General features: G+C 38.7%; 1 protein-coding gene across 4 annotated transcripts in view; it reads left to right on the top strand.

The window, feature by feature from the left end:
- LOC126204419 (protein strawberry notch) overlaps positions 1 to 13,530 on the top strand; it is a 264,401-nt gene that overhangs the window by 203,779 nt on the left and 47,092 nt on the right. For all 4 annotated transcript variants that reach the window (XR_007540499.1, XM_049938805.1, XM_049938806.1 and 1 more), the window contains one exon: positions 1,856 to 2,043. Coding sequence is in view for 3 of the 4 variants with exons in the window: in XM_049938805.1 (XP_049794762.1) it covers positions 1,856 to 2,043 (188 nt within the window). In the remaining variant the exon portion in view is untranslated. The remainder of the gene's footprint in view (positions 1 to 1,855; positions 2,044 to 13,530) is intronic.

Below are 13,530 nucleotides of genomic sequence, written 5' to 3' on the forward strand. Positions count from 1 at the left end.
TGCTCATCGCATCTGCCTAGTAAGCGGGAGACTCGGGTTCGAATCCCTGTCTGGCACAGGTTTTCAACTTCTCCCATTGATATAAATAAGTGCCCACTAGCAGCTAATGTCTTTAATTGATTTGTGTCTTGAGTCACAGGGACTGCAGGATCAAAATGGTGTTTGTGCTTTCGGTCATCTCCGAGAGAACAGGCACCATGTATACACGATATATATTTTCACAGTTTGCCATGTACACAGGTAAATGAAAGTGCAGCTCCTCCATTATTATCCCATCAAAAAAGAGAACCACCCAACTAATAAATAACATCATAGAATTGGCTTAACATCACGACAGATCAAAAGTATATTGTCAGAAATATGGTCAGAACAGTGCTCTTGAAATAGTTATGATACTTACATAATTCATAAAACTGTGTACAGTAGAACAGAGAAAACATCAGGGTGAGGTTTCACACTAATGTTCAAAGTAAATGGTATTACCAGTCTCAGTGTTTTTTAAAAGTGCTTGTTGTGCGTATTATGTTGTGACACAAAGTGCCACTTTAAACGACACAGAAAAGTGAGCTTTAGAATAACAATCTGCTGACATTCACACTATTAACAATATATTAGTCGGATGCAGACCCCCAGTGCGACCCCCGCCTAACTGACACAACCGATATTGGGATATTACGTGTATACCGGCAGGCCGCAGACTCTTAATGCAATCTAGCAGAGTGATGTTCACAGTAGGTTGACTGGTCGTGGACTTTGATTTTGAGAGTGGGATGACTATTTAAAGACAGGCCTTAGAACATGTGAATTTTAAAACTACGTAATGCTTTGAAATTTGGTGTTTACTATTCTGGAGGGACTCTTAAGACTTCACAATTGTTTGGTTTATAAAATATGTTTCAGGTTAGCAATTCAGAGCAGAACAAGGAACATTAGCTATATAGTTTTTTGAATCCTCTATATATGAGTGTGACATCCATCTAGAAATAAATCTTTAATGATTCTAAATCAATCAGAATCTTAATAACTGACTGAATTAACTGGTAAGTGGTGATGTCTCATCCAGAAAACGTTACAGTAAGAAAAGTACATTGTCAAAGTTCGTAATTGTACAGTCATTGAAACAAAGTAGGCGATTGAAATTTGGAGAGTCTCAACTTTGATGCCAGATACTTTGGAAGTTCATTACCTTTTCATAATTCCATATATATTCTCAAAAAGTTGTGAATGCCTACGTCGATTAGCTCATTAACGTTTCTCACTTATGTGATGTCGTAACATTAATTAGTTGAATTTTTTAGTTACCAATACATTCAGTAAAACTAATTGCAGTATTATAATCAGGCCCATAAATGTAAACAACTGAGCTGTAGGTTTAAATAAGATCTTGTATAAACATCAAATTTACAAATTCTTTTATTGGAGGTATACATGTACACGTGTGTGTTATACATAAACTAAAAAAATGTGTGTGTGTGTGTGTGTGTATTTTTTATTTATTTATTTATTTTTTTTTTTTTTTTTAAGTAGAAAACATAGCAGATAGGTTGTTCCTTGTAAAGTGTGGAGAACATAATGTTGTTGGATTTGGATGAAAATGTAAGCGTGTTACAAGAGAAAATCTGCCTCCAGTTTGTGCCTTTCCAATCTCGATTGCATCGCTCATATCAGATATGGCAGTGTAACTTAAATACAGTTAATCCACACATAAGATATTAGGTGAACGCACTACTGTGTAACAGCAGTGTATAGTATCATTGGCAGTGATTTAAGGCTTTCTTTATGTCAATCATAGATTTAAAATAGTGTTTATGAGGTCTAAGTGACTAATGTTTGTGTATATTTCTTCCTATTCTAGATTTAGGCACAACAGGTGAAGAGGTAAAGCGAGTAAAGCTTTACACATTCCTAAGAAAGCACGCCACAGGTTCAGCTGTGACAGAATTACACATAGTCCACGTAGAACGAGGAATGAGCTGGGAAGAGGCGATGGAAAAATGGGGAGAACTGGAGGGGTCCCATGAGGGGTTTTATTTGTCACACCAGGTAATGGATCCCATTTATTTCTTTTCTGTTTGAGGTCTCTTGGGCATTACTATTTTTCCTTTATCGTTACGTGGGGGTTAAAGGCAGTCAAGCATATACTTATTATCAGCCGCAGCATCCACCACTTATACTTGTGTCCAGTCAGTCACTAATAAGCTGATACAATCACCAATTTACAATATGCCTTTCATATGACAGTGTGTGGAATAATACAATAGTGTGTCGTCTGTGCACTTGGTGACCAATATATATAAAAAAAATGTATAAGACGGTGTAAATCCTCCCACTTTATGGCCATGGTGGAGCAGCTGTGATATATTTTCAATAGGAAAAACAGTCATGGTGGCAAAAACACATTTCACCTTTTTGAGGAATCTTCAGAATTTGTATAGGAACAGCAGGTAATGCATTAGTTGTAAGTATTTGAAATTTAGATGTGCACCTTCGGTGAAGGCATGCGGCTTTGCTTAGGTAGGGCCACACTTTCAATCTTTATACAAATATTGGTTTGTAAATTGTAGTGGCCGTCAATATGTGACCATTTGTATGCACACTACGTGAAAACTGGCCAGCTGAGTGCACACGTGTGGTCATGTATTTGGGGCCAGGGTTCTCAATTTTGTATGTTGCACTTCTTTATCTTAGGCACTGAAATTAAATAAGCTTGTCACTTTCAATATCTTACTACAATTTTTATATAAATATTTGTATAAAGATTAAAAGTGTGGCCCAATCAGAGCACAGCTGCTTTCTTTCATCGAAGGTGCACACCAAAATTTCAACTACTTATGACTAATGTGTTACCCACGGTTCATGAAGATAACTCAAATGGCGAACTGTCATCAAGCTTATGCTGTTTTTGCAACCTAGACTGTTCTTCCTACTGAAAATATAAGACAGTGGACATGCAAATAAGTGGCAGATGCTACAACAGATAATAATTGTGTGCTTGATGGCAAGGAATTTTCCTTTAACACGATATAATGATTTTGTGGTTTAAAGACAGCCTCTCGACCAAAAGTGGTTGTCAATGAATGGGCACAGGTTACAGCAGTTTTTGGTATTTTGTGATGTCATTCTTTAAGTATTTTATTGTCATAATTATGTAGTTAACAACTCTCAGTAAAACAATGGTAACACACATGTAAGCATTTTGAGAGTCACGTTCTCATCATCTGGCTGTCCGCATTTTCACCACCGGGGGCATAAAATAAAACTATGGAAAGGAGACCTTGTCTTACTTCAAAATTTCCAGCTTGTGCCCCCGTGTTACACTCAGCCACTCTGCCACCAGTTCATAAGTGTTCCTCTTCTTCAACAGTCAGCAGTGTTTTCATGTGATTTTATGGCCACTGATTTCTTGTATATTTGTTTGTCTGTTTTTAACCTCCCCCTTCCTAATCGACCAATTGCATTGAGATGTAAATGAACGTGATTGCATCTGCCTAATGACACTTTGTACTGAGTAAGGCTATCATTACCGAAAGAAAACAGTGCCGGTTAGTAGGAGTGTAGTGTGCAACAGATCCTTCTGAAGGAAGAACCTATTCCAAAACTAAGTACTGAAATGGTGGAATATAGTGCGATAGCTCACAAACCACACTGGGGGTGCGAGGGGAGGTGGGGGGCGGGGGGGGGGGGAAGGGTACCACGAAATATTTAATACAAAAAATACTTACGCAAGTAATCACTGGCATGGCGACAGAAGGTTGTCATACTTCTCCACAAGAGAACAGTTCACGAGAAAATAAATGAACCCGAAAACACTGAGTTTGTAGTTACTTATTGTGAAACACTAAATTTTGAAAGTAAGGTTAAATGAAGTTGAAGTTGCTTACAAAAGAGTCGGAATGACGATTGGAGTTCGTGGAGACTGATGTGCTTAAACGGACAAGTGGTATCATTTGTTTGGATCAAGTTTCAAACGACACTATCTGGAAACATTTCGGGGCTTGCACGGATCCAGAAGAAGTGCAAGAAGGCAACTGTGATGGTTTGGATGCATGCTGTGCGCAGAGGACAATACTGCTGCAAAGGCAGCATACACATTGGAAGTCATGGGAAAAAGACCCAAGGGATGACCTAGACAACAGTGGGCCAACACTCTGCACAATGACTTGAGGGCTGTAAATATTCGTCTGGACATGGCCTACTGCTGAACAAAATGTAGACAGCAAATCTGCTCAACAGACCCTGCCACCAGGTGGAACAAACACTAAAGAAGAAGAAGAAGAAGAAGAAGAAGAAGATGTAAAGTAATAGGGCTGACTTAGGGTTATTCACTTCACTGTTCTCAGGAGGTTCTGCCAGTTTGGCCCGCATATCTGCAACCACATTTTTGGCACTTAATCTTGTAAACACCTTTGTTACCACAGGGTTGTACCAATCATTCTTTGTGGTGTATAAACCACTGTCCATTGTTTTTAGGGTAAAATATGTAGGTATGATGTTAAAGATTTTGGCCACCTGCCTACGTTATTCAATATTGCTCTGTAATAAGGTATTCTGCAATATATTTTATTATCAACATTCACCACCTATTTAAGATGAGTGCTATTCTTTAATCCCTTTGTACTACACCCTCTGACAATCTTCTGTTAAATCATTAACCATATCCAGAGGATAACAACTCACCTGGACCAAATATCTAATGGTATCAAGTTCTCTCTTTGCCTTTTTATTGCGTGACAGAATTTCCGCACTCTGTGCAGCATTGCTGTGCTGGCAGCATGTTTGAGACCTGGGATGATCAGAAGAATTGATTATCAGAGTATCTGTCTTGGTGCACTTACAATAAATATTGAACCCATTTTTTCCTTCATTTAGGGAGATGTTTAAATCCTAATAGGGTATCTTATCCTATGCAATAATTCGGTGGTAGGTTTAACCCTTGAGTGAGCGTGCCTGTGTGTAAAGTGTGACAGTCACAAATAATATTGTTTTGTGCTGGTCCGTTGTTGTTTTATAATTGCGAGCCTGTACCTATTCCTTCATTATTGCTTCAATTAACATGGTAATACATTTTGTAGACATTGGCCAAGCAAGCAGAAGTAATATAAGATAAACAGAAAGCTAGGTGAGAAAAAATTTACAATCCGTGCAAGAAAAGACCCATATTCTGAACTAGCAGCACCATCCAACAATGAGACAGTCAATTACAAATTAATTAGTTAGCAGATAGGCAGTTGACAGGAATTTGATGCAACTGTGCTGGTTAATGCTTTGAGGAGGTCATTAGTGTAGGCTAACACTTACGTGCAGCAACAGAGTGATGCAGTGAAAGGTGTACTTTATTGTTGTTTAATTAAACAGTGATTTAGCTAATATAATGTTAGTTTATTTTATTATTGTTTAATTAAACTAAGATTAAACTGTAATTTTGTTCATACATGTTTACCCCAGTAACATAAAGTCAGCTGTTCTTTACACGTTTACAGGCTGTGTCGCGCACCTGCTTGTGTTGTGAAAAACTGCGCACCTGCTCAAGGGTTAATATAAGGATGTTGGCAGTTAAGTGCCTGAGCACGTTTCATCCGACCGATAGTTATTGCAACCAAAAATCACAATTACATTTTGAATACATTGTTTATAGCAGTGGTTCCCAATTTTTTAGAAACCATTACCACTGAGTGCAGTCAGATAGCTGTTACCTCCTTTCCAGCCACCACCAACATTAACACCTGATTAAACTTTAGAATGAAAAATAATTTTCTTTGGCCACTTTAATTTTTAACATAACTGATAATTAATGATATTTAGTTTTTTATAGGTGTTTTATTAAATGATGAACTAATGAGTCAATAAGACAATCACTACTGTTTGTTTATAATGACCTTTATTTGTTGACGAAACGGTTTTTTAGTGCTTCACGAGTGCTACTTACAAATCCTCCTTGTAAAAGAAACTTGACTCTTCACATTGAGGGCAGACACTTGTTGATGCTTCTTCTGCACCACTCATCTCTCTAACTACCCTTGCTTCACAAATTAAAATGTGTATACTATATTTAGGCCTGTTGTGTGTAAATCACTTGACTGCTGGACTGCTTACTTCTCAACTGAAAGAAATTATCACTGCCATTGTTATTAATTGATAATAATAATAATAATAATGTGTAGGCTCTACTGTGAAGAAGTAGCCATCACATAGTTACTGTCGGTTGTGCTGTAAGTTAGTTCACATATTGTTCCAAAGTGAAGAACAAAGCAATTTCTAGTCTATCGCAGGAACTATCTACAACTCGGAGAAGGCATTTTCATGAGATGTTGAAGCATATGTGATTTGTGTGTGTCATTTTTGCTGTCAGAGATGCATGGTGTAAAATAATAATAATTTTTTTTTTAATTTTTGTTTCCTGACCAATACACTATTAAATCCTTCTGTTTTTACCTCTCGGGAAATTACATGTCACTCCCCAGGCTGGGAACCATTGGCTTACAGACTATGATCTTGTCCTTAAACTGCAACTGTGCATTAAAGAATATTTGTTCAAAGTGCACGATGTAAATGTTGGCTAAGGCAGTGGGTATAGGGCAGTCCATGGCTAACACCATATTTTGTTTGTAAACATTTTCCCCAAACTAAACTGTGAACAGTTGTGGTATTTGCGCCATTTTTGTGATTTTGACTCCTGACACCCTGCTACACCCTTTGATGCTCTTTTGTGTTCCGCGGACCTCAACGATATTCTGTGAAGCCTGCATTTTCCTGCTCGGATGGATGTGATGGCCTGCAAGATCTTAATAAATTGAGTGGTAACACAGAGCCTTGTTTAAATTGAAACCCCCATCCTTGTTTATTAAGCTTTCCAACATCTTTCTTTAAATAAGGCTCTTCTGTTACGCTGACTCAGAAACTCAGTGTTTGCACCACGCTACTAGTCCCCTCGTATTTCATTTCAGAATTATCGATTCTATTCGAGGTTGCACTCTGTGACAGCTGATTCACTCGGTTGTTTTAGTCAAGTATGTCACTGATGTTTCTTGTATCTGTCCTCGACTGTTCTAATAGAGCTCAAACGCTTTCAGACAAGGAGAGTCTCGCCGAAGAATTACGAAGTGTACAACCTGTATTCTTAAGGAATGTGTATTCAGACCATCAGATTGAGTGGCTGTTGCGGTCAAAATAAAGGACACCCAAGAAACAAGCTGAGACTCAGACAGAGAAACAGAGAATTGCTTATCTATCTTATACTAGGCCAGTATCTGGAAAAATCGGTAGACTGCTACTATGTACTTCAGTCCTGATAACAAAGAGAAGATAGTCTTCTTTGTAACATGAAAAAGATATAGGCTTCTGAAACCTGGGTGTATACTGCAGTCTGCACAAATGTGACATGTCTCAGGTGGCAGACTATTAGAACAGTCGAGGAGAGATGCAAGGAACATCAGTGATACACCTGACCAAAATGAACGAACAAATGAGCTGTTCTCGTGCTTTGTCTCAAATAGAATCGTGAAATGAAATTTTATGAGACTAATATTGTGGTGTAAATATGAAGGTTCTGGGACAGAATAATTAAGGACACTATTTAAAAATATATATATCTAGTAAGCAGGGACAGGGATTTCAGTTTAGATGAGGCTCGGGCTTGAGGGCATAGTTTATTGATATCGCACTGGCCATCACAGCCACCAGAACTTTGAAGTGCGTTTTGTAAAATATCGGTGCACACTCTGAGAAACAAGAGTTTTGAAGGGCACAGTGGTCTTCGGGATTTGAACTTGCAGTTGGCCATACATAACGGCACGACGCTGATTGTAGTTCACAGTCCGGCCGGAGTCCGGGCGAACAAGTACATGTAGTACTGCACCTAAAGACAACAGAAAAGAGTGATGACACAGTCAGTCTTCAAATTATATTGCATAAGATGGAAATGACAAGTTGACAGAGCATCCCAAAGTACATCATTATTTGTTTACTATGAGACATTGCACTAGCCACAACGTGGCCCACTGCGAACACTGTTCTTGAGCGTGGTATGAGGTAGTTGCTTTTTGTGAGCCGCTGGAAATCGCCCTTACTACTGTAAATAGATTGAAATTTGCTCTGGGAACGAATTTATTTGGGGTGGGTTGTTTCCGGAGAGACTACTGTCCCCCTGCCCCCCATGGATAGTGATAGTGTCTACTCTCCACAAAATATGGAACCTGTCACCATGTAAACTCTCTTGTGAGTGGTAGGTGTAAAGGCCCGTACAAGAGAGGCAGAGATAAGGGACAACTCAGTACCAAACTCATTCCACTAACCACAGGTAGTCAGGTGCTTTCTGACACTTCACATGTAAAAGAGTCTGCCAGAGAAAAGCAGGTGCACGAGAACATAGGTCTCTTAGGCCGATATTACACTATATTTCATTGTCAAAGTTGAGACTTCAAAAATTTATGTCAAAGAATTTTGACAATGTAATAGGGAAATTCGTCAAATCTCGCCTTCTGCACGAATAGCATTTCTGAAGTGAGTATTCTGTTTTGTAATATGAGAAGCAACTTTACTAAGCAAATAACGAAGTGCACTCTCATCCATTGGAAAGTAATTTATGAAAGACTTGACGTCCTCCACTTGCAGCTCTCGCAGCAAGTTTTGCTGAATCTTTTTCTATCTCGCCATAATACCCACAGCTTCACTCGAGTGTGTTTCCTATCTTTCCAGATGCACGCATAATGCAATTGTGGTACAAGCAACTGCAGTGCATAACATCAAGTTGTTGTTGTCCGCCATCTTGAACTTTGACAAAGCATATGACGACAGTGTGTAATATTCCTTTTTAGCGCCACATCAAAAATCTTTAGCAGAGAAATTCCTTTGTCTAAGAAAATTTCAAATGTACAGCGAACGATGGAACTCATGAAATAGCAGCAAGGGATGGGCAGGAGTCAGTATCTGGGTTGGCACTAACTTGCGAACAGCCTTTTCTATCAGTCACTGGACTCATCCCCTGATGTAACCGAGAACTTGAGAGACAATCTTTGTCGACTAATGGCTGTGTTCACCAGTTGTATAGTCTTCATCAGAGGAGACTCCGCTGACCTCACAGCAGTCGACGAGCTAATTACAGTTCTGTAGTTGGTAGTTGTGATGAAATAACCTGCAACACAGTACTAAATGCTTTCTGTGGCAGTTAATGGTAACATATAGGTTGGAAGCCAGCTTGTGACAGAAATACTGTATTTACCTATTTATAAGCTGAGGTTTTTTTCCTGAATACCTCATTGGAAAAACACGAGGTGGTCTTACATTCACAGATTGAGCTACTGTCGAAGATGCCAACATTTTTTTACGCTGTGTAACAACTAAATATAGTGGTCATCTTACATTTTGATGTGAAGCTTTTGTAATTAAGGTTATAGACAGATTTAATTTGACTATGTCAGAAGGTTTGGGGTGTCGACAGTGACACTGACTCGGCCGAGCACTAGGGTGGTTGTTGGGAGAGGAGTGCCGAGCGGGCAACACATTTCAACATGCTGTTGACTGTGAGAACGCGACCCATATACCTAGCTTTTTATGAGCATCAGAACAGCAGCTCGCCCAAATCCAGTTGCAGTTGAAATTGAATTGATTTGACAAATGGACAGGTACTTCACAATTTCATACATTTCTACGTGAAACAAACTGATTTTACCATAAATATGTTCACTCTGAATGCTCTAAATGCTGCCCGACAAATGAAACATCAGCTTAAACAATGGCATTAAATCTGCTACTTCAAGGTAGACAGCAAATGATAAAGTGTGATGTTATCCCAAAGCTGTCTGTTCTCTGTTGATTCTGCAGTAGGAAGCCAAGAGTAGGATTTATTGTCATTCCTTTGCTTAGATTGTCAGTAGTGTAAGAACGGTAAATTCTAACAATAAATACTGGTTCAAAATCATGGCTGTGACTTGTTTGACAAATGTGGATCTACGAATTCATGGTTTACAGTTGTTACACACTGATGGTACAACACTGATGCTGCATTTGGCTCGGAAGGAAGGAATGGAAGTAGCCGTACAAATGAAGATGATATTATTTATGATGATGATTTTTTAACTTCTACTTGACCAACGAGGATCACTTAACAGCTTCCAACCCGTCTTCTTTCTTTGTTGCTTCCTGTTTCTGCAGTACATATTCTCCCCACGTTGTCTTTCCCTGTCTTCCGTTAAGTTAATGGTGATTCATGAAGTATGGGCCACAAACAACTTTGCAGCTGAAAGAAAATTTGGTGTCACAGTAGCAAATGGCCATAGGTGCCATCAGAAGAAGAATAAATTCGAGAACACCAGTTCTACTCGTCAAACTTCCAGCGGATTGAAGCAGGAAACATTCCATTAATTGGACCAGCTAGTTGTTCAGTACATGTGAGAGAAGCACATTGAAGCCTTACCAATGCCTCAAGAAATAACCCAAATGAAGGTGCAGGAGATAAAGAGGAATTTTCCAACAGCACGTGTCGTGCAATTTGAAGCAAGTACTGGATAATGTATGACGATAAGGAAAGGGGGGGGGGGTTACGTTATGACACAGAATGACTCGAGCTGGGGAATACCCACTGTGTTTGGCAATAAATATTTGCCTACCTGCATCATATAATCAATATTAAGAAAACTGCACGACTATTTGCTATATCGTTTGGGTAACGCCGATCTATTGCCAGTTTATTTTGATATGCTGCCAGATGCTACTGTCAGTGTGAAGGCCATTAAAATTCTTCCTATTGGAAGTTATATCTGTGATACAGCCAAAATAACAGCAGTAATCCTGGGTGCACAGGCAGATAGAAGGAAGCTGCCCCTGTATGCGATTCTTTGCAGGAAAACCCTATCGGTAGAGAAACTGCCTATGTCCCTTATCTTCAGTTGCCAAGAAAAGGGATAGACGACCAGTGACTTCACGCTAGATTGGTTGAAGGTTGTCTGGAACAGAATATCGGGTTCCTTGGTCAACACATGGATTATATTAGTGCCGGATTTTTTCCAGTGGACAACTTACCCAGGAAGTTAAGGAGTAAACTAGACAGAATTGATGATAATTCCTGGTGGCATGACCTCACAATTTCTAGTAACAGATGTTGCGAGTAGACACTTTAAGGCTCACTTGCGACAGCTTTACAGGAAGTGGCTTCTTAAGGGAGATTGTGCATATGGGGGTGCAAGTTAACGAAACGCTCAGTATCTGTGCAGGGTCTGTTTACGGTTACTGCCTGGCACCGAATCTCAGTGAATCTGCAGTGAAGGGATTGATAAAGTGCTGCATAGCAGTTGCCATGGTTGCCTTAGGAGGAGGGAATGGCAATAGCCTTACAAATGAAAATTATATTACTAATAATGATGATGATTTTACTATCTTCAATTTGCCCAAGATCATGTGACAGCTCCCAACTCATGTCTTTGTTGTTTCCTGTTTCTAAAGTACGTCTTCTCCCCATGTTGCCTTTCTCTTTCTTCTGTCCATGTTGTTACTGATTTTTTTTATTATTATTAAATAATATTGTTATTACCAGCGTACCCAGCAATGCCCCACAATTGCTAAATTCGTATGGGGATTTGGATATATGTCTTAATATCCTCCTCCCCTGTCACTCTGTCCATCTTCTCTTCCCTCCCCCCCCTCCCCCCTCCCCCCCCCACCTCTCTCTGTCCTTCTCTCTCTCTCTCTCTCTCTGACCTTGAGCTTTGTTTATTGTTATTGCCAACAAATCCTTAATTGGTTGGAATCATTGGTGACCGGGGTATGAGAGACATCTCCTCCTGCTGGATCTGTGAGGATTGACAGTATTTCGCATAGTTTTTCTCTGCAAGCAGGTAGCATTACAAAGTTTCGGACGATACAGATTCAGTAGTAGTGTTCTAATCGTAAACTGATAAGCCGTAAATACAAGTGTCCTATTTTCTGTGAGAACTGAGTGCGAGGAAGAAAACAAAATGGCAAAATGTTAAGTGTACAATTTTTGTTTAAAATTATATGCAAGGAGAAAGAATATATAAGAACAGTCAGTCTGTCTAATCATTTAAATGTCCTGCTATTTTAGTTAAAACTGACTACAAGAAAGAAAACGAAACGACACATTTTCTCACCACAGCATTTTCTTTCTCGCAGTTTGTTTTAACAGAAAACTTGTGCATTGTTCCTTGAAAAATTATTTAGCCTTTGTTTGTCAGAAGATTTATTAGAGCAGCGTGTAACAATTTCACATAAATAGATCAAGATCTTTTCGAGACGACTATTTTTCTTTGTATAGTAGTATAGATTTTACGTACACATTTATATGCCATGTATATTAAAAGACAGCGTAGCTCATGTTTGTCTAAACGTTTAGGGGAGTTGGATTCCACTAGGAAATTTATGCACCGTGACCACACAAGAAGTATTGCAAACACGGGAAACTCCAGTGACAGTTGTATAAATTTTGAACAGTTTTGTTAGTATTGTGTGTCAATTTCAATCACAGAGTGGTCATCTTCAGTGCAAAATGAAGTCCAGTAGACTCATTTAATCGTGCACAAAATATAACTTTAAAATAAGTGTTCATAGTGAAGAACATTCTGACTAGCAGGTAATATTCAGACTGACTTGCTACGTGGTACTGCTTCTTCTGGAAAATCTGAAATTCTCAGGGAATTACATGTCACCTGGAAAAATTGAGGAACTCACAGAGAATTTAAGGGATTTCTTAAAATCTCTTGGAATTCTGCATTTTTAACCTAGCATTAAAACTGAATGTTGTTGAGTTTATGAATTACAAATTTTAAAATACTTAATATTTCAAAGTGTATTAATTATATGAATATTATTCTGTATAAATTATCAGTTTTTAAAAACTGTGGTTAAACTACTGCTAATGGCTGGTATATAGCTCAGTTGAGAGAAAAGAAAAGTAGTTATTGTGATATGCTGGGAGGGGCCTTTCACATTTTCAAAAGAGATCCGACAAAACACAAAGAAATTTTAGTCATGCGTAAAGGCTGTCAGTGTACTGAAGTAATTGTAGAGCGAAGTAGAAGTGCTCCATTTTTAAATGTTCCTTCGCGAAGGATGATCCAGAAGTACTGGCCTGATTTAATTCCCCCACTACTATCAAGATGAGCTCTATAGATAATTTACAGTTGAATGTTGAGAAACAGTTGAAATTGCTAAAACCGAATGCCCAGTGCCCATAAGAGTCCCTGTCAGATTATACACAGATTTTTTTCTTCACTCCAGTAGTTTGTTTACATACAGTTTGTGTACATTAAAGTTACATTCTGTTGTGATTAAGTTAATTACCAGATATTGCAGTTGAGTGAGCGCCGAATTCTTGTAGGTGAAACTAATTAATTTTTTACGTTGTATCATACACCTGAAGTGCTAACCTGTAGGCCTAATTTTTGCAGCTCATAAATAGTGAAAATTGCTGTATTGTACAGTGTGTTAGACAATTTAATTCTATTTTGAAGCGTGTAATGTGTGTTGCAATGTGCGATAAGAGCAGATGTTGCCTTAAGATAGTCAGAGAGGGGTTGGTAT

The sequence above is a fragment of the Schistocerca nitens genome, chromosome 9 (assembly GCF_023898315.1).
Source record: "Schistocerca nitens isolate TAMUIC-IGC-003100 chromosome 9, iqSchNite1.1, whole genome shotgun sequence".
Classification (NCBI taxonomy): domain Eukaryota; kingdom Metazoa; phylum Arthropoda; class Insecta; order Orthoptera; family Acrididae; genus Schistocerca; species Schistocerca nitens.